This window comes from Eupeodes corollae, chromosome 2 (assembly GCF_945859685.1).
Source record: "Eupeodes corollae chromosome 2, idEupCoro1.1, whole genome shotgun sequence".
In the NCBI taxonomy this organism is placed as follows: Eukaryota; Metazoa; Arthropoda; class Insecta; order Diptera; family Syrphidae; genus Eupeodes; species Eupeodes corollae.
The window spans coordinates 97,836,698-97,856,644 of record NC_079148.1 but is presented as its reverse complement, the minus strand read 5'-3'; the positions used below and the strand labels follow the sequence as shown (position 1 = coordinate 97,856,644).

Genomic DNA, 19,947 nt, shown 5'->3' with positions numbered 1-19,947 from the left:
GTAGTCGAAAAAAACGAGAAGACATCGGTAATAGGCATGAATAATTAGCAACAAAGTTATGGACATTTTTCTACAATTTGAAGGTTTTGATGATAAAGGTTTTTTTTTTAGTAAAATCTTAATTTTGTATTTAATTTTTATTTTTAAATCTAATTTTTCATTCGACGTTATTACTTCAAGGATAACAGCAAACCGCTGAATTAGAGGTTCACTAACTCTAGTGATTATTAGGTATCCTTACGGGACACTGTCTTATAGGCAGACAGGCAATACGACTTGGTGTATCCTCAATTTACTTCTGTAGGAGCTGTATGGACGAGTAAGAAGAGCACTTGCCCTGCTCTTTCACTAAGACGCAAACTTCATCTGGAGGAATACTCTTTTGATAATCCCAGTGAACTAGCTAAAAAGGATATCAAATATCTCCTTCGCTAAAAATGGTTCGACTAGCGGGAAGTAATTCTCTAGATTCATGTGGTATCACAATGGCCCTTTTCTTTTGGCCTAAGTGTGTGGATTTTAAATCCGCAGCCACTTTACCCTAACCTAATTCCAGTGATTTCTGAAGTCATGGTTGGATTTGCAAAAAATCTTCTGGAGGTGTTGCCGTCATTACTTGTACCTTGTTTTACAAGATCGACAATGATGCCCCGTTTTAAACCAAACTCCTGCTTCTTACACACCTTGCACAAATGCTCAATAACTCAATACTGACTTTTTTTCCATTAATCTTTTATGTATGTTTATAGATTTAAGTAAGAGACTTTATTCTAATAAGCCAGGTTATACAAAATTACGCAATACACAACTTATTTATTTTGTATTAAGCTCTCATATTATTAAAAATATCGTAAAACTATAATATTTTTGTGTATGTTGTTTTCAAGAAAATTGAGTTTAAAGTTGAAAAATTTTCCAGGCAGAAATAAATGGCTTCGAAAAAATTGAAATTCACAGACCTGGGTCAATGTATTAATTTTGTTTTATTTTTAAAATAAATTTTGACATTTTTTCTTAAAATAATGGGCTTCACCAGTTCATTCTAAAAATTAAAACCGAAAAAATCAAACACCATCGTCAAAATGGAGTTTTTTGAAATCCGATTCAGTGAAACATTTTTGAGCATAACTTCCACATCTAGACGTATCTGCAGCTGATTTTTTCTGTGCTCTAACATGACTGTATGGAGCATATATACTTTCTTGGTATCTTTTGGCGCTTTTAAAAACTTAAAAGAAGCATTTTTCTTAGTACTAAAGCTTCAGACTACTTATAGAAGGTATCGTTTATAAATAATCAAATTTTTTTTAGATAATCGAAAATAGACCAATGAAATTATTGAAGAAGCTAGAGAATTTATTTAAAGGTACTTCGGAAAAACCATCTCAAAATTGGTTGAAAATAGAGTTCGCGATTAGAGTAAAATTATTTTTCAAATTTGAGGGCTTGTAAATTAGAACATACAATGTATTTATGTTAAAAAATACTTTAAAACCATACGCTCGGATTATTTAAGAGTACTTAAACACAAAGTTTAAAAGGATAGATATGACTTTTTCAAAAGACTTTTTTCCGCTTTAGACTTAGCTAGGAGGACAAGAGACCAACGTCTGAGAAAGGTGACTCCTGTAGAGTGCATGAATAAACGCTCCGTGGAGCAAGTGGCGCATACAATTTAAAAGCTTAGTTTACACAGGAACTGAAAAATCTAAGAGTACTTTTTCATTTTCAAGTCTCTTGAACAATTGATATTTAAACACTAAGATTTCGTGTTAAATTAGTTGGATCAACAGTCAGTTTTAGTGTATTACAACTCTAAACCATTCCTATGTGCGAAGAATGTTGCCAGGGATAGAGGGTCCTTACAATTTTAAGAAGAATCCGAACCACATCATTAAACAAAAATTATGAAAGCACATTTCATGATAAGAAATACTCTAGGAGGATTTGTCAATTCTTTACAAGAGGCAGTACCCGTGACAAAAAAACTTTAAATGACAAAGGCAGGGATCTAACCCAAAACCTCTGGCATGACATGGTTCTACTTTTACTTTTTATTATTCTAAAAATTACCTTCTAACGAAGAACTGTATTTTTGTTTCAAACAAAAAATTAAAACATCTCGTATTCTGATTCTAGCCCACGACTACCTATCTTCCTACAACTAAAATCAGCAGGCCCTACAAAATTTTAAATGATAACCCCTTTCTTTTGTCAAAAGACAAGAAATCTAAGAAAAATGTAAGCATTTAATGTGACAAAATTTCACAAAACTTTATTTTTGTTTGTATCAACGCTCAAAATTATTGCAAAATGAATACTAACATTTCTCATTTGAATAAAATAAATAACCTTAACATCATTCAAATTATTTTAAAAATGTTCATCATTTAAAAAAAGACGCTTCAACAAAATTGAAGAATAATTGTTTTAACCGAAACCACAATACAATAAAAATCAACTTCAACGATTATAAACCTAAATGTGATCCCACGACCTTCTACAAACCTCCAATTTTAATACAAAAATCCCTACTCTCAAAAAAAAAAAAAAACAAAATTATAATAAAATGACTTTGAAATAACCTGTTTTTTTGTTTATAAAATTCCACAATCTCCAAATCAACTCATTATTATTAATTAAACATCTGAAGCAAAAATTAAACGATTCGACGACAAACAAAATAATATTATCTTTACATACCTTTGAGGCTCTTAGCAATTCTTCGGCATCACGATCGCATTTATTTGAAGATCTCTCTCCATTACCCAATAAAGCATCCTCTATTCGTAGATTAGCCAAATTTTCAGGTACCACTACAGGTAGCTGCACCTGCGCCGATGTTTTATTATTCATTTTCTTTAGCACTTTTTTAATATCACTCGCGGCCGAGTTATTAACAATCACACCACTTTTCTTGCAATTACTCATCATTTTATTATTTGTACTATCGGAAAATTCTTTTGGATTATTTGAAATATCACAGTCCTTAACTAGTAATGCATTTTTATCGTTGCAGTTGGATAACTCGTTTGAATTTGAATTGAAACTGCTTCCACAGCCAGAAACAATCACTGGTGTTGACTTATCTAATCGATTTTGATGTCGCTTCCTCTGGTCACGAACCGTTAATGACGACGACGACGGTGGCAAAAAATTACACTGCTCTTCAGAATTGTGATAATTATTGTTATTACTGGAATTTTTTATTTTGTAAGAATTGTTTCGATCTCGATCGTTGGTGTCATCGGTGGTTGATGAGATTTGTTTCGATGACGATGAGGAAGACTTTTCCTTGGTGCGACCGCTACTCACACGATCCTTATTCGATCTGCGACTAGTACTACTACTGCCTGAAGATTTTTCACCAGTTGGACTTTTACAGGTACGCGCTGTAGCGTTGGTAGTTGTCGTAGAAGTTGTGCTACTGCCACTGCCACCACCGCTTAACAATAATGACGACGGTGATGTTGATGTCGATGAAGTCAGCTGGTTATTGCTTTCAGTCACTGGTAATGCTTCTTGGTGTGGTGGTTGTTGTTGTTGCTGTTGCTGAGTTGTGACGGCTGGGGGAGTTGTTTGACTGCGTCGTGCCCTTGGAACATATACGGCTCTATCTGGGCGCCTCTCTCTTCTTACTTGTCTGTTGAATTACAATAAAGCAATTGTTAATAAAATATTCCATTTTTGTTTTTGTTTTATATTTAGGTATGTCGATACAAAGACATGGCACACTTACCTTTGATTGCTGCATGCTGTTGTTGAAGTCGTTGTTTCTGTATCTATGCCATTACAACCATTTTGAACGGCAATTTGTGTAGCTGCTGTTGGCAAAGAATTGGCCGAAATGCAATTTTTATCGTTTGGCTGGAGTGGTTGTTGCTGCTGTTGTTGTTTTTGATGTTGCGATTGTTCTTCTCTTGGATTCTGCTGTTGTTGTTGCGGAAGGTAATGGTTTTCGTTGTCAATTGATTCGTAATTCCGACGCAATGCCGGTGGGCGATAGATATCAACTGAATGTGACTTGTTTACTACACACAAGAAAGAAAAACATTTTTAATTTAATTTAATTTAGCAAACAAAAAAAAGAAACAAAATCACTAGGCACTAGACGACGTGCTTAAGAGTCTTTATGACATAATTTTTGTTTAAGCCAAGCCACAAGCAACAACCCAAACACGAGTGTTTGTCTTACTCTGATGGTGAGTAACTTCTTTCTTATAGCACAACTAAAATTCAACAACAAACTACCTGCCAGCAATGAAACAAAAAAAAACAAAAATACAGTGACTCAAAATGTTGTTCTTACATAAATTCACTTGAAAGTAGTTAGGTAGCAACTAGTTTTGTAGTTTAGGCTTGTATTTCAGTTGAAGCTAGAAGTTTTGTTGTATTTTCTGAATAAATCGCAAACCAGACTTGTTTACTTATCAGGAAACAAAGTATCGCAGATATACTTAGTTTTCTTCTTTAAAAAAGTAGAATTTAACATCACGTCGAGTTCAAATTAACAGTTTCCACAGAGAGATATAGAGTTCTGAGAATATTTATATATAGTGAATTCTAACAAGTGGTTTCATTTTGAAATTTAAATGAAAACGAGTTGTTTTTAAGAGAAATAAATAAGAAAAAGGAATGGAATAGCTGCCATGGCTAGGGTGAGGATGCTGCGTCATACCCTTTATAGCCTCGATAACTTCACAAATCCTACTTTTAAGGACTTGATTCGATTGTGGTTGTTGAAGCACGTTTCGTTACAGTTTAAGTAATGACTTAGTTTTTACGTGGCGAATGTCAAGTGACAGCTGCCCAAATAGGGCACTATTTAAAATCAAACATCTTATTGTAGGACCCTATAAAATTCCTAAAAACAAATATATATGATCAATGAAACAAAGCCGAAATTGATTGACTGTATGAAAACCGACCGAGGATTGAATTAATGAGTTTGACCTCAATTTATTATATATGACGTCGAATGTTGTGCGATTGCCAGCCAAAAATTAAATAAAAAATGTAAATTTGGAATGCGATTGGCTAAATGATGGGCTCTTGGCTCTTTGCTCTTCTCTTATTTGTTTCACACACGATTCTTCGCATTATCTAGTTTTTTTTTTCTTTTAAAATGATGTAATAAACGATTGTGAAGAAATAAATGAAAAAACATAAACATAAAGGTGAATGTAAATGAAAAAAAAATAAAGAAAAAATTGTGCAGCCGACCTTGAATTTTCGATTTTGTTTAGCCGGCTTTTTGTGTCAGATTCGAAATGTGTGATAATAGTTTAAGAAAATAAATTAAAAAATACCTGTATAGATTTATGCTACCAATAGAAGTCAAGTCGGACGTGAGTAGTTTATTAAAATTAATTTGTTAACTATTTTTAAAGGTTTACATTAAAGTTAAAGTTCTTTGAGTACTTATATATAATTGTGTTGGCGGACTTGGGTTAATCCAAGTTTGAAGTAATATTTTGAACATATGTAAATTTATTGAAATGGGTTAACAACCTTTTTCTGTTGACATTTTTTTTTGTTCGTGTTTGTTTGAACATAGAAATTAATATGTAATTTTAAATAATAGTTTCGATAGATATTTTACTCAATATTTTATTTATGAAATCAAACGCAACACACATTAGCAACAAATTTATTGAACATTAAGCAAAAACAGAATGCCATTAGTAAGTTTTTAAAGATGTTAATGGGAGGTGGGAGGAATTAACTACCTATAGGAATAATGTATTGGTGGTTTTTGCATACGGGAAGCTGTAATTAACAAAACATTAAACATAAAGAAATAACGTAGCAAAAATAAGTTAAGTTAAAAACTTGACGAAGAAAGTGATTTTTTATTGAATAGTTAAGTCGTACTGAATATTTTTTTAAATCATCAATGCAACTGATAGGTAAGAAATCATCATTTGAGAAGCTTAAGCTGATATTTCGAAAGAAAACTTTTATGAAGTTGAATTTCCTGAAGTATTTTTGCAGATTTTTACTTTTACTTTTAGGTTTAAGAGCTTCTATGTAATCGTGACGGATGAATTCTATAAGCAAGGGTGTTAGTAAATCTAATTTGCTGAATGCTTCTTACAGACTAAATTAATTGGGATTAGTGATTTGTTATCATGCGTATTATATGATAGATTAATTTACAATTTGTAGATGAAAAACGTCCTACCATATTAAATCACCTGAGCACATCCATACTAATATTATAAATGCGAAAGTAACTCTGTCTGTCTATCTGTTAGTCTATCACGGCGAAACTACTGAACCAATTTGCATGAAATTTAGTATGGAAATATTTTGATACCCGAGAAAGGACATAGGCTAATTACCCCGAGAAAATGACGAGTTCTCATGGTAAAATTCAGATGGGCCGATCGCTTTTACGCCTAAACTACTGAACAGATTTAAATGAAGTATGGTAAGGGGATAGTTTGAGACTTAAGAAAGGACATGAGTTACTTTTGACCTCGTGAAAACAACGCATTGCCACGGAAAAATTACTTTCCGGAGAATCTGATCGCTTTCACTCCTAAATTACCAAAGATTTTGTCCCATAAAAAGAGCAGTTAAAGCACTAGATCGTACACTGAAAGACATCAAAAACAACCGGTCTATCATGGGAGCAATTTACCCAACTGCATTATATCTAGGAAGATATGGCCCACCTATAATTAAACCCGTACAAACGATCTTCTATGCAGGCCAAGGCAAGACATAGCCAGGATTGTTGCGGTTTGTACCGGACATTGGCCTATAAGAATTCATGCAGAGAAGTTGGGTATCTCTTACAACACCTTTTGCCGTAGTTGTAGTGACCAAAGAGAAAGTGAAACGATAATCCATTTCCTCTGCAAATGTCCTGCTTTGGCAAACACTAGAATGAAATACATTGGAAAAGCATTCTTTCACGAACTTGATGAGCTCTCTGAGACAAAGATTAGATACCTCATCTTTTTCTTTATGCGACAAAATGGCTCTAACATAATCGCTATGAAGCTTCTATATAAATCTATCCATTTCAATCAAAGGTCAAACGAGTTTTTGGTATCAAAACGGCGCACTACAGCGCTAATTGGATCTCAGGCTGGGTTGCTTTGAGATCGCCATTTCTACCTACCATCATGAGAGGAATGGTTGTTCTCTTAGCTGGCGACTTTAGACAGACCCTGCCCATAATTACTAGAGGTACACCGGCAATTGAAATAAATGCATGTTTGAAACTTCTGTGTTATAGGTACATGTAAAAAAGTTTTGTCTGACTATGAATATGCGAGTACAGCTACACAATGATTCTCAAGCAGAACAATATGCCGCTGCTCTTCTAAAAATCGGAGAAGATTGTATGCCAACAGATTGTAACGGCTCGATTGCGTTGATTCAAGAATTCTGTCAAATTGTCTATAGCACAGATGAATTAAAAAGTATTGTCTATCCAACCTGCATATAAATATGAGCAATCGGGAGTGGTTCATTCCTGACAATAGTACTCGCATACTGGAATGGTTGAGAGTTGTGAGTCACTAGGCCCTGGTTCCCAACGGGATATTGCGCTACCCAATTTATTTATTTATAATCGGGAGTGGTTGTGTGAGAGGGCAATTTTAGCTCCAACTAATGAGATAGTTAGCCAGTTAAACGAACAAATTATGTCGGACGTGGAGTGGGATACCGTCGAGTACTTCTCAGTAGACAAAGTCATGGAAGCAAGTACCATCATACCCCATAGAGTTTCTTAATTCTTTGGAATTATCAGGGGTACCACCTCATAGGTTGAGATTGAAGGTTGGTGTTCCAGTCCTTGAGAAATTTTGTTACACCAAAATTATGTATTGGTACAGGCTACAGATTACTCACCTAGGACGAAATATTATAAAAGTTATAATCATGACTGGAATAGCAAAAGGAACAAATGTGTTAATTCCCTGCATTCCGATAGTTCCAACCGATTTGCCGTTTTAGTTTCAAAGAGTGCATTTCCCTCTGAAAAAAGTATTTACCATAACAATAAATAAAGCTCAGAGGCAAACGCGTACATTTGAAAAAAAAAAAACTGTTTTTCCCATAGACAATTATATGAAGCGTGCTCACGAATCTCAAACCAACTAAATCTCTACGTTCTGCACAAGGTAGGAAAAACAAAAAACGTCGTATATAAAAATGTATTGCAGTAACCTACCTTCTTCTTAAAATGTATTAACCTAACCTAACCTATGAAAATCACACTTAGTATTGCCTCATCTCATCTCGGCACAATTCAAACTCACATGCGTACAAAAATGTACAGCTCAGGTTTTTGGCATACTACTATCCAAAAAAAACTATCTAATGCGTACGAAGTCGAGGGTAAAAGTAAGAATAATATAATAAGACATAAACGTTTGAATTTTGTTCATTACTCGAAATCAAATAGTTACATAAACTTTTTTCATTCAAGAATTATTATTGAAATGTTATCCCATTTAAACATTTTTAAGAGAGTCCTAAAGGCGGCTGCAGGATTTCAAATAAAAACACAATAATATTTATCGCGGATGTAAGGATCTAGTAAACTCCCCGGGAACATAATTTTGCAGATTCAGTAGTCGACATAAATGTTATTCGGTCCATTGTATTGTAGTGTATACAAAAAGAAGTTTTGGATGAAATAAAATTTGTTGTCGCAAGTTGACAATTCACATCTTCATCTCAGCGGCTACGTAACTTAAAATTGTACGCATCTGACGCCCGAGAAACCCGTACGTTATTGTCGAGAAGCTAATGCATTCATAGAGTGATAGATTGGTCCGAATTTTTTAGTGCTGGCAATATTGGAAATAAGAAAGATATGCAATGGGCTTTGTAGAGCCACACTAACCGAATTTTTTCAACTGAAACTGAAGACATGGATTTGGACGACCACTAGTTAGTCCAGGAATCATGGTATCAACTATCGTGCCCATGCAAATGGCCTCATCGGAGGTGTGATTTCACATCTGATGACTTTACTTTTGAGAAACCATGAGGGATTTATTTTAGTTCAGTCATAGGAATTTTCGGTCTAAATACATGAACATAATTTAATTTTTCTCATTTAATTGCTTTTTTAAAAAGAAATTTGTATTTGTCCCACTCTTTTCTTAAAAAACCATCGCCGTGAGAACTGGCCCTTATGCGTATGAGTTTTTTATTTAACAAAAAAGAATCTTATTGTTCCATGGATTCTAAAAGTAAATATTAATTAAAATTATTAACAAATTCTATTTTAAGAAATAAATTTAAACAAACTTTTCGTCACCATAAAAACCATGCTTAAAAAATAGAACACCGAGGCGTATTCGCACTCTTATTGAGTTTTCAATACAATTTCCTTCATTTTTGCTTATGTACATTACAAAGATTTAAATCATATTTGTACAACCTTGGACAAAATTATTTAAACCATAAACCATAGACAGCAGGTCTAACCAAACATATACAATTTTGGCATTCAATTCCACTTAAGCGTGTGTCTGAGATCAATGCATTCTTACTAGCACAATAACTTAAACTTTATGTTTACCCTCTATTAATTTTTTAGTTCACCATTAATTATGGAATTTTCTTTTCAAAATGAGCATAAACGACTGCAAAAATGAATACAACACATTATAGAATGATGTTTAAAAGAAATTGACTAAAACATTTAAACACTTCTTCGATTGTATGAAAATGCACAGGCCGCTTCAATTATTGTATTGATTAAGAAAAAAAAAAAAACAAACAAATAAAAGTGAAAGTAAACATCTTAGTTTTATTAATCGAAATGCAAGTGCATAATAAAACAAAAACAACCTGCATTGCTTATTATAACCATCAAACATGAAGAGAAATATGATCTATCTGATACAGCGACCCACTAACATCGCCACAAACAAACAAACAAACTAACTGAATGAAATGAAACGAGTTACACAACTCAAATGGTTTTTAAGTCTACTTCATAGTGATACATAGCTTAGCTTATAAACTTACATCGTGCTGATGCGGAAGAAGATGAATCCAGATGCTTTTCAACTCCCATGCTGATGCTGTTGGTGTGACTGTTGCTGTTATTGAATGTGGTTGTTGCAGAGACAGAGACGATGTCGCGTTTCGTTGTTTTCGTAGTTGGTACACTAGATGCTGATGCTGGTGGTGGTAAGGACCAAAATGACGGTGTTGTTGAACACTCAATTTTTTCACCCCCACTTCGCCAACTTTTGATCCGAGCCGGTTTTTTACTAAAAAGAAAAAAGAAACAATAAATTGTATTACAACATATTTGAATTATTTTGCATTACTGTAGTCATAAATAAGACAAAGAAGACAGTGTGTTGTATATTGTAATAAGTAAACTGGTTGACTTTTCTCATGCCCAGGTATTATATATGGATGTAATCGAATACTGAATAGTGAATACCCTATATAAGGTTGAGACTTAAAAGAGAACCTGAGTGTGATCTCTTCTTCTTCCGGTCTTAATACTTTTTGATCCCATTAAGCATTAGGGTCATATTCAAACGACATAAGGAACTTTTAAGTAAGGCAAATGTTTAGTGTCTGATTGGCCAGCTGTTGGTTATATCTCCAGAACGTGCTCTTTCCCATGTTTCGGGGACTCGGATTATGTTACACAATTACTCTGTTATGCAGCATTTTGATGATAAAAAACAATATTTTTGAAGACAAATCAATGGGTATTCATTTCATTGGAAGGATCAGATATGACAATGGCAACCATGAATCGATTATGTAGCATGAGCACATACACCTTATCTTTCACAACGCTTTTAAGAAAAAAATATAAAGGCCAGTTGTGATCACCTTTCTTGCAGGTTCATTTTCAAATAAGTAATAAAAAGCACGACTGGGTCGCACGAACTTGCTACTGTATCCAAAAAGTCTGTTTAAAAAAGTACTTATATAATATTTTAAAATATATCTGTAAAATAAATTTGTCTTCATAGATATAAATGCCATTTCATTTGTCAAAAAAAAAAACCAGCAATTCATCCACACAACTCATCCTAGGACATTTTATCCCGCAAGTGAAATATACTTGTAACCGTACTTAACGAAAACAATTGTTTATGTATTCAACTATTTCGTTCAATTTGATAGCCTTATTTTAATTTCATGTTAGAAGAACCAGGATGGAAAGTAAATTATCTGAAGATTATAAAGAGGAAGAATATGTATGTTTAAATTGTAAAGCGATCGCCTATTGATTGTGTAGTTAGGTAGGTGTCTAAAACGAACATAAAATAGTTCACTTCGCGTGCTCAGCTTTATGCAGATAGATAGATAATGACATGTTTATGATGATAGTGAAAGAATGTCATTGGTAGGTATCCTTCTTTGCTACAAGTTTTCAGCGCAAACATGGAGTTATTCCGTTCAGTTTATTTTTTTCGTTAAAGCTCAAGAAATTGCTATTCATGTGTTGGTTACAATCAGGCTCTTGTGCGTTTTGAATTTAAGTTATGAAGTGACACGGTGTAGTTGTAGAGGTTGTACGTTTCTTTAACTAGTAGGTACTAAGTATTTATTCTTTTATATAATCGAAAGCAAGTAAAATATGTGTTAACCAACCTTATTCTTAAAGAATAATATTTTAAAATCTAATGTACAAAAGTACCAAGATAATACTTCTTGATAGACATTTTGAAAAAAAGGTTGTTGATTAAACATATCATAATGGTTTCACGGCCATAGTTGGTATTTACAATAGTTATAGTTATAAAAATACATAAATTGTACCAAATTCATTAATTTGGATAAAAGATAGGAATGTAATTAAAATTTTGTCAAATTAATTTACTAAAAATAAAAATAATTAAATAAAATAATTAAAAAAAAAATATTTTAAGATTCAAAATTTTACCTGAAAAATAAGTTTGTCTTCAAAAATTTAAATGCCATTTTATAAATCAAAAAACCGTTGATTTTTCAATTTTTTTTTTTGAAAATCGTTAGAGCGGTTTTTTTTTAAATTAATTTTTTATATATAAAATTTTTCAATTTTGCTCTAAAAATATTTTTGGTATGCAGTTGCTTAGAGATTAATAATATAAGCTATGCATTTGAATTTTGTAAACAAATGTTTACCCGTTTTTGAGATATCGAATTTTGAAAAAAAAAAAATTTCAATTTTTTTTAAAAAATCCAAACAATAAAAAAATGCACTTTTGATAATGAAATATTATTCAAACAATATAAGAGCTTATTCAGAAAAAAAATTATTGAAATCGGTTCATAAGTTGCTGGGAAAAATAAAAAACAAAATAACGGTTCTATGGGCGGTACCATTCCTGAGCAATAAAAAAATATGTTTTTCTTATTAAAAGAAGCCAAGTTAAAAAATAAAATTTTAGAGAAAATAAAAAAAAATCTATCGGTTTGTTTTTGAGAAAATTCGAATTTTCGTTTTTTGACCAAAAAAATTGTATGGGAGCCACTGTTAGTTTTGATCTTAAAAAAAATGAAAAAAACGCCTAACGCGAATCTGCTCAAAACCTTAATTTCCGAGTTTGACCTCAATCGGCCCAATGGTTTAGGCTGTAGGAGCGTGGACAGACAGACAATACCGACCGGACGGAATCGCGGGACCCACTTTTTTCGACTTCTCTACCATCGTAATATCATGTTTGATTAAAATCTCGAGTTCGAAATTTTGCACGAATGCAAAACTTGCCATATAGTTCCTATATGTACCAAGTAAAAAACCGCTCGCCGCAGTGATGTAGTCTTTTCATCAATTATTCTTGGTTTTTGAATCCGAAATGCTAGAAATCCATTTAAGGACTCAATCAGCGAACTAAACAGATTTTTAAAGTCTTAATAAATAAGTCTTATACAGAGTAATTCCGTTTGTGGAATACCCAATTCCAAAGATCGAGGAATCAACAAATTTGGGTTTCTGTCATCACTACGTGCTACAGCAGCAGTATTCTCTTATTAATAATTTGTCTAAACAGCTTAAATTTGTCTGCAGTTTCATTATTCCTGGCAGAGAAGGAACTTCAAAATGACTAACCAATAGTTCTTAAGCATATTTGTGAATAAAATGTTTGCAGGTAAACACGAACGAGACTAAAGCAACTCCTAAATTCGACCTTAACCTAAAATATTATGAATTTTGCCTTCGAATGAAAACGTGATATATATTATTTATTTTCCGCCTCAAATGAGACAGACGCGTGATTAGAGAATTGTATTAAAATCAGGTCATACACATTTTATACAACAGAGTGCAAAAGGAATATAACACACTTAGCCAACACAAAACAAAAACTATATAACCGGTTTTTATATCATTGGCATAAAATAGCAGGGTGAGTTTTCATTTATTGGGTCTAAGCATGAATTTTCTAACAATTTGGATTTAAACAAAGCTTTTTATTGGTTTAACTAACCAGTAATATATGTTTTTAGATATTGTATTATAAATATGAATAAGATTCTATATTGTTTAATGCAGTAACTGTTATCAAACGCTTACGATAATTTTGCTATTTTGACTAATCGTTTATTTATTAAAATTCTTATCTGGGAAATTCAATGAGAAAATCTAAATTTCAATATAATAGCGCGTTAAACTGTTTAATGTAACCGGGGTTACTATGAAATTACCTTTCTCTAAAATAAAACTAGATATAATCTTTTAGTTTCGAATGGAATGGTGGATTCCTCAAAGGGGAAGATAGATACATTTATTTTGCAAAGTATATACAGTCAAACTTCCCTATAGCGAATTTGCACGGGACCAGAAAACTATTTCGTTATATAGAAAATTCGTTATACAGGGATGGAAGCTGAGGTGATTTTTGATTGTCACCTTTGTGATCATAAAAAGTGATCAAACCAATTTTTGCGTCTGTGTAGGGTAATCACCAAATTTTGTTTAGAATTTGGTATCGGTTAGGGTTAGGTAAGGTTATAGTGGCTGTCCAAGATGGAAACGGACACACTTAGGCCAGTTTAATGGCCCATTGTGATACCACATGAATCTTGAGGCTTCCTCCTAAGCTCAATGGAACCAGTTAGAGTCCCTTACGAAACGTGAGAGGCTGTTTATACCGATATGATTTAGATCGTTAAAGGAGAATTCTCCTAGGTAATTCTTGAGTTTTCGAGCTAGAGCAGGGCATGTGCAGAGAAGATGAAGAACCGTTTCTTCCTCTTCCTCGTCCATACAGCTTCTGCAAAAGTCATTTGAGAATACGCCTAGTCTCGTGGCGTGCTTTCCTAATAGACAGTGTCCGGTTATGACACCTATTATCGAGCTTATATGCGATCTGCTTAGAGAGAGCAAGCACCTTGAACGTTTTAAATCCAGTGTTGGCCAGATGTTTTTTGTGGCTTGACACGTGGAGATGTTGTTCCACCTGGTGCCTGCCCTCCTCGCAGCGTCTTGCATTAGCAACAGTTTACAAGTAGCGATTTGTTTGCTGAATATGTCAAGAGGTGTAAGGTAGAGAAAGGTGTCCAGTTCTGCAGACGGGGTCGTGCAAAGCGATCCGCTTATACATAGGCAAGCTGAACGTTGCATTTTATTTAACTTATCCCTGTTTATACCTTTTGCTAAAGCAGTCCACCATACTGCCACACTGTACGTTAAAATCGGTCTGATTACCGATGTGTATAGCCAATGCGTGATTCTGGGCTGTAAACCCCATTTATTACCAATAGCTTTTTTGCAAGAAAAGAGAGCTACAGTAGCTTTTTTGACTCTTTCCTGTACGTTGCGTTTCCAATTTAGTTTTTTGTCTAAGACAAGACCTAGGTATTTGGCCTCGTCTGAGAATTTTAATTGGATTCCTTTAATGTAAGGAGGGTTGACAAATGGAATTTTGTATCTCCTCGAAAATAAGACCAGATCGGTTTTGTGTGGGTTAACACCCAGTCCACACCGATCAGCCCAGAGTATTAGTCTGTCCAAGGCATTTTGTAAGAGTTCTTTTAGGATATTAAGATGCTTTCCTGAAACTGCTATAGCAACGTCGTCCGCATAGGCTATCACTCTGAAACCCTCCGCATCCAGACTAGTTAGGATTTCATTCACCACTAGGTTCCAGAGGAGAGGGGATAGAACACCACCTTGCGGTGTCCCTCTACTAACGAATCGTCTGCTAGAAGAGTTGCCCAGTTTTGAGTTAATTATTCTGCTAGTAAGCATTAAATGAATTAACTCCCGAAGCGAACTCTCTACATTTAGAGATGTCAGTGCAGATGTGTCCACGTTGTTAAAGGCACCTTCGATGTCAAGGAAAGCAACTATAGTGAACACTTTATGATGGAGGGAATATTCGATGGTGCGTACTAAAGTGTGTAACGCTGTTTCCACCGATTTACCCTTACAGTAGGCATGTTGAGACGAAGACAGAAGTCTTGTATCGATACGTGCCCTTAAATGGATATCAATAAATCTTTCCAGGGTCTTAAGAAGGAATGATGATAGACTTATAGGTCGTAAATCTTTAGGATTGACCTGGGAGCATTTACCTGCTTTAGGTATAAAAACAACTTTAACTTCTCTCCATGCCGAGGGAACATGGACCAGGTAAAGACAGCTGGTAAAAATTGCCTCAAGGATTGGTGCAATTATATCAGAAGCTTTTTGTAATTCTGCTGGTATTATTCCATCTGGTCCTGCAGCTTTAAATGGTTTGAAGCTGTTGAGAGCCCATTGTAGCTTATCCTTTGTGATCAGACCTTGTGGATATGTTGTATTTGAACTTGTAAAGCTGTTGCAAGTTAGAATTTGGTATCACTTTAAAAGAAATTCACTGACGTTTGTATTCAAAAAACGATCTGAACCTATCCGGATTATTATGTAATTATAAGTTTTGATGTACCAAGTAGCCACGATGATGTTCTGCCTGCATAATAGTCAGCATTTAACTTTTCTCGTTGAGCACTCTGTCTCCATACAAAGCTGTCGTGAGCACTCCCGCCATATTTTGCATTTATTGCCAGAATTTGTCTGTTCTCGTTGCAGATCTAGGCAACAAAAATTAATTAATCAAAAAATTAAACTATGTCTTCCTTTTCTATTGGAATACATATGCTCATTTTCCGAAGGGCGGAGAATCATAATATGACTCCCATCAATGCAGCCGATTACTAAGAAACAAATAATAAAATAAACAAGTAATAAAATTAGTTTATTTTTACTAAGAAACAAAATCCTGACTCCAGGAATTTGATATTTTTCGTAGAAGAACATTTTTGTTGCTTCTGAAGCCCATTTATTAAATTTGATTGTAAGTGGGCACAATTTCCTCTCTATTTGTTTTAAGGTCAAAGAAATAACCTCACAAACAGTACTTTGGCCCATTGGAGCTGACCAGTCATTAGTCATTTTAGAAATGTGTGTTGACCGCATATATAGCACATATGCGTACTTACTTTGGACTTGAAAGATCACGAATGTTTATTTTATTGCGGAGGTTAATCCTCAAGAGGCGTACATTTCTATTATGATTAATATTTTCATTTTCAGCATTTTCAGAATGTAAAATCAAAGGCACAAAGACATTCATATTGTCTTGAAATTTTAGCAACTAAAAATAAAAATCAATTTCGAATGAAAGTGACAACTAAAGAGCTGTCACCAGAAAAAGTCATCAAATCGTGATTGTCACCGGTGACTATCACCTTACACAGACCGAATTTGTTGATTGTGACCGTCACCTATCACAAATCACCTTACCCGATTCCACCCCAGACTTTTTTTGTTTTAAGTTTTATTTAAAAAAGTCAATGATTTTAGTTTGGGTAACATTCTCCCATTTTTAACTTCCCATAGGAAGTTATTGTAATGGGTCCGATTTGTCAAATTGAAAATTTTGACATTTCTCGACGTTTCAAGGTCAATAGAGTCGAAATAAAAGATTTTTAGAAAGATGTCTGTGCGTGCGTGTGTACGTACGTTCGTACGTTCGTACGTCCGTACGTCCGTACGTTCGCGACGTTCTTTTCGTTGTCCATAGCTCAAGAACCAGAAGAGATATCGACTCCAAATAAATTTTGTTATACAGATAATAAGGCAGAAAGATGCAGAAAGCGCTCTCAAGAAAATTGCGTGGGTGGTTTTTTTACCATAGCAGTTTTAAAAAAAAGGTGAAAATTTTGGTTAACTCTAAATATCTTACGAACCAAAAACGTTAGAGACTTGAATTAAATTGTATATAATATATTGTAACGTGGTCTCAAAAAAACTGAAAAAAAATATTTGTCACCTCCAAAATTTAACGACTAAAATATAATTTCATCTCCAAAACAATTTTAAGCAACGGAGAACAATGTTTTTGAAATCTGATAAAATTTTGAGAAAAATCGAATTGACAGTTTTTTTTTATAAAAAATAAAAATCTAAAAAAAAAACATTACTCAAAGTTGGTAAAAATTGAATATCGATTCAAATATCTTTTCAAAAACTTGAAATTTAGGATTAAAACTTATTTTATCTTATAACAAATATTGTTTTCTACATTCGATAAAATTTTGAAAAAAATCGAATTGACAGATTTTTTACAAAAAATAAAAACCTAAAAAAAAAATAATAAATGTTGGTAAAAATTCATTTTCGACTCAAATATCTTTTCAAAACTTTGAGATATTGGCTTTAATTTATTTTTAAAATAGTACGCAAATTTGGTAAAATTGATACGAGTACATATAGACAAACTTTTAAGCAAGACAAATCGACAGACGGGATGGGAAGTTATCAGTGTGGGTCGCATCCCAGCCTCTTTTTTTTACAAAATCGTCCAATAAATTGAGAGATTCAAATAAATTAGTCCGTACGTTACTCTTCATCTCAAGAAAGTTTCGAACCACGTCAATACCAATATCATTTTCAATTGTATTCACTGAAGCCTCAACATAGAATGTTTGCATTTAAAATCTTGGGGAAATCAGGTTTTTTATTTGCTAGCTGTTGTTTTTATCAGAAAATTATTTGAAAAAAATCATTATGGTGGAAACAAAAACGTATGAGATTTGGATTTCCAGCAACGAAATGTGTTCGTTGTAGAGTAAAATTCGCTTTATGGAATTTCGTTATAAGGAGATCAAAATACACTAAAAAAGTAACGAAAAAGATGTGTACTCAAAACCAATTCGTTATGTGTACTCAAAACCAATTCGTTATAGAGAGATCTTCGTTATGTAGAAGTTCGTTATAGGGAAGTTTGACTGTATACATAATTGTGGTGCAATAAACATGTCTATAAATGAAAATTAATAGTTCTGCTAAAAGAACAATGAGTTATAAAAAAAATAATAACTTACGTTTCAAAGTTTGATGCGGCTGTAAATTTTATAGGATCCAAAAGTTGACTCTTGAAGCAAATAACAGTTCGTCGATGAGGTCCTTGTCCAACAGAAAATGTAAACAGATTAAAATTTTCACGGTAGTTTTCACATGATTGATGTATGAGGAAACGACGGTAGTTATTAACCGGTGGAAATAACAAAACACTGAAATTATGATTAAAAAACATACAAATGTTAAAATAAAAAAACAATAATGTTTAAATAAATACAATAATGTTTGAATAAAAAGTTTTACTAAGGTATTTATTTAAAAAAAAAGTTGAAACTTAATAATCTAATTAGTTTATAAACTATATGGCTGTATTAGATGGACCAAACACGACCGAACGACTCCGATCATAGGATTTATACATTTCTAGGTATCTAAAGGTCTTTTGGCTTACTTTCGAAAATGATGAGCCATTTGGTTTGTTTTTCAATGGCTACCTTAAGACTTCTTATTTTACAGTACATTATTTTCTTTGATTTGATTGTTTTAAAAGATAATAGTTCCTATTTTTCTGTTAAATATCAGCGCTTTAGGTATACGCATGTCATTTATTCAATATATGAAATCCGGTGCTTCCTCGTTAACTATACACATCTTACGTATGAGGGACATTGTCTCCAACGTTTCCTGGGACTACACAGAACACCAGAGTCGAAGTTCACTATTCCAACCAGGTTCTATACAACAGAGCTAACATAAACAAAATAGATAATTTCTTGCTTAATCTTGGTAGGGTTCGCATTGCGAGAAAGATGTTGTCGACTAACAGCTTAAATTTTGGGGCTTACTACCCCAACAATGCGTACTACGAAAGTGCACGTTTAAGCGGCAACATTCCGCCCGAAGCTTTCCTCTATTTACACAATCGAGGGCTGATACAGAATAGAGAGGCGGTTCCGCTAATCTACCACGTCACCCGTAAAACTGAAGATAGGCGACTCCTTTACAGTCGAGATGTTCTCGCACTGGACGGAGCCGAGCGCCTTCGGTTCAGTAGAACTGTTTCCGATAGTCACCGAAGAGATGGTGTGAGGCAGGAGAACCAGTTTTGGAGGCTTTAAATTGAGAATGTCATTTAAAGTTGTCTAGACCGTTTGGTCTTGGCCAGCTTGCATAGGATTAAGGTTTACTTTAGAGATAGTAAAAAAAATCAATACAAAATAAGCTTACAGTGGCTGTTCTATTATTATTGTTTTTGGCTAGTTTTAAGTAGCTTAAGTGTTATAATGGGTTTCGTTTTTTTTTTAAATTTCGTTTTAAGTTTTATATAAAATAAAAATAATGATAAAGATACCAAGTTTTTTTTATTTTCTTAGTTTTTCCTTATCTCATTAGAGGAAAGAGGAAACCACAATGATTGACATCAGAGCTTGACTCGCTCAGAAGAGAATGTAGGAAACTCTTTAACCTAGCCAAAGCCGCAAGACTAGCCTTTCACTGGGATTCTTACAAAGAATCCCTAAAAATGTACAAGAAGGCACTAAGGACATCCAAGCGATCTTCCTGGCGATCCTTCTGTGGCATGATAGAAGAAACTTCTGAAGCCTCCAGGTTACGAAAAATTCTTTCAACTAATCCAACGATGCCAAACTGCTTGAAAAATG

General features: G+C 33.7%; 1 protein-coding gene across 1 annotated transcript in view; it reads right to left on the bottom strand.

Annotated features, from left to right (window-relative positions):
* LOC129945138 (coiled-coil domain-containing protein R3HCC1L) overlaps nucleotides 1-19,947 on the bottom strand; it is a 37,790-nt gene that overhangs the window by 8,309 nt on the left and 9,534 nt on the right. The window contains exons 4-7 of the mRNA XM_056054797.1: nucleotides 18,310-18,498; nucleotides 10,006-10,253; nucleotides 3,740-4,031; nucleotides 2,704-3,643 (exon numbers count right to left, since the gene is read on the bottom strand). Of these exons, the coding sequence (XP_055910772.1) occupies nucleotides 2,704-3,643; nucleotides 3,740-4,031; nucleotides 10,006-10,253; nucleotides 18,310-18,498 (1,669 nt within the window). The remainder of the gene's footprint in view (nucleotides 1-2,703; nucleotides 3,644-3,739; nucleotides 4,032-10,005; nucleotides 10,254-18,309; nucleotides 18,499-19,947) is intronic.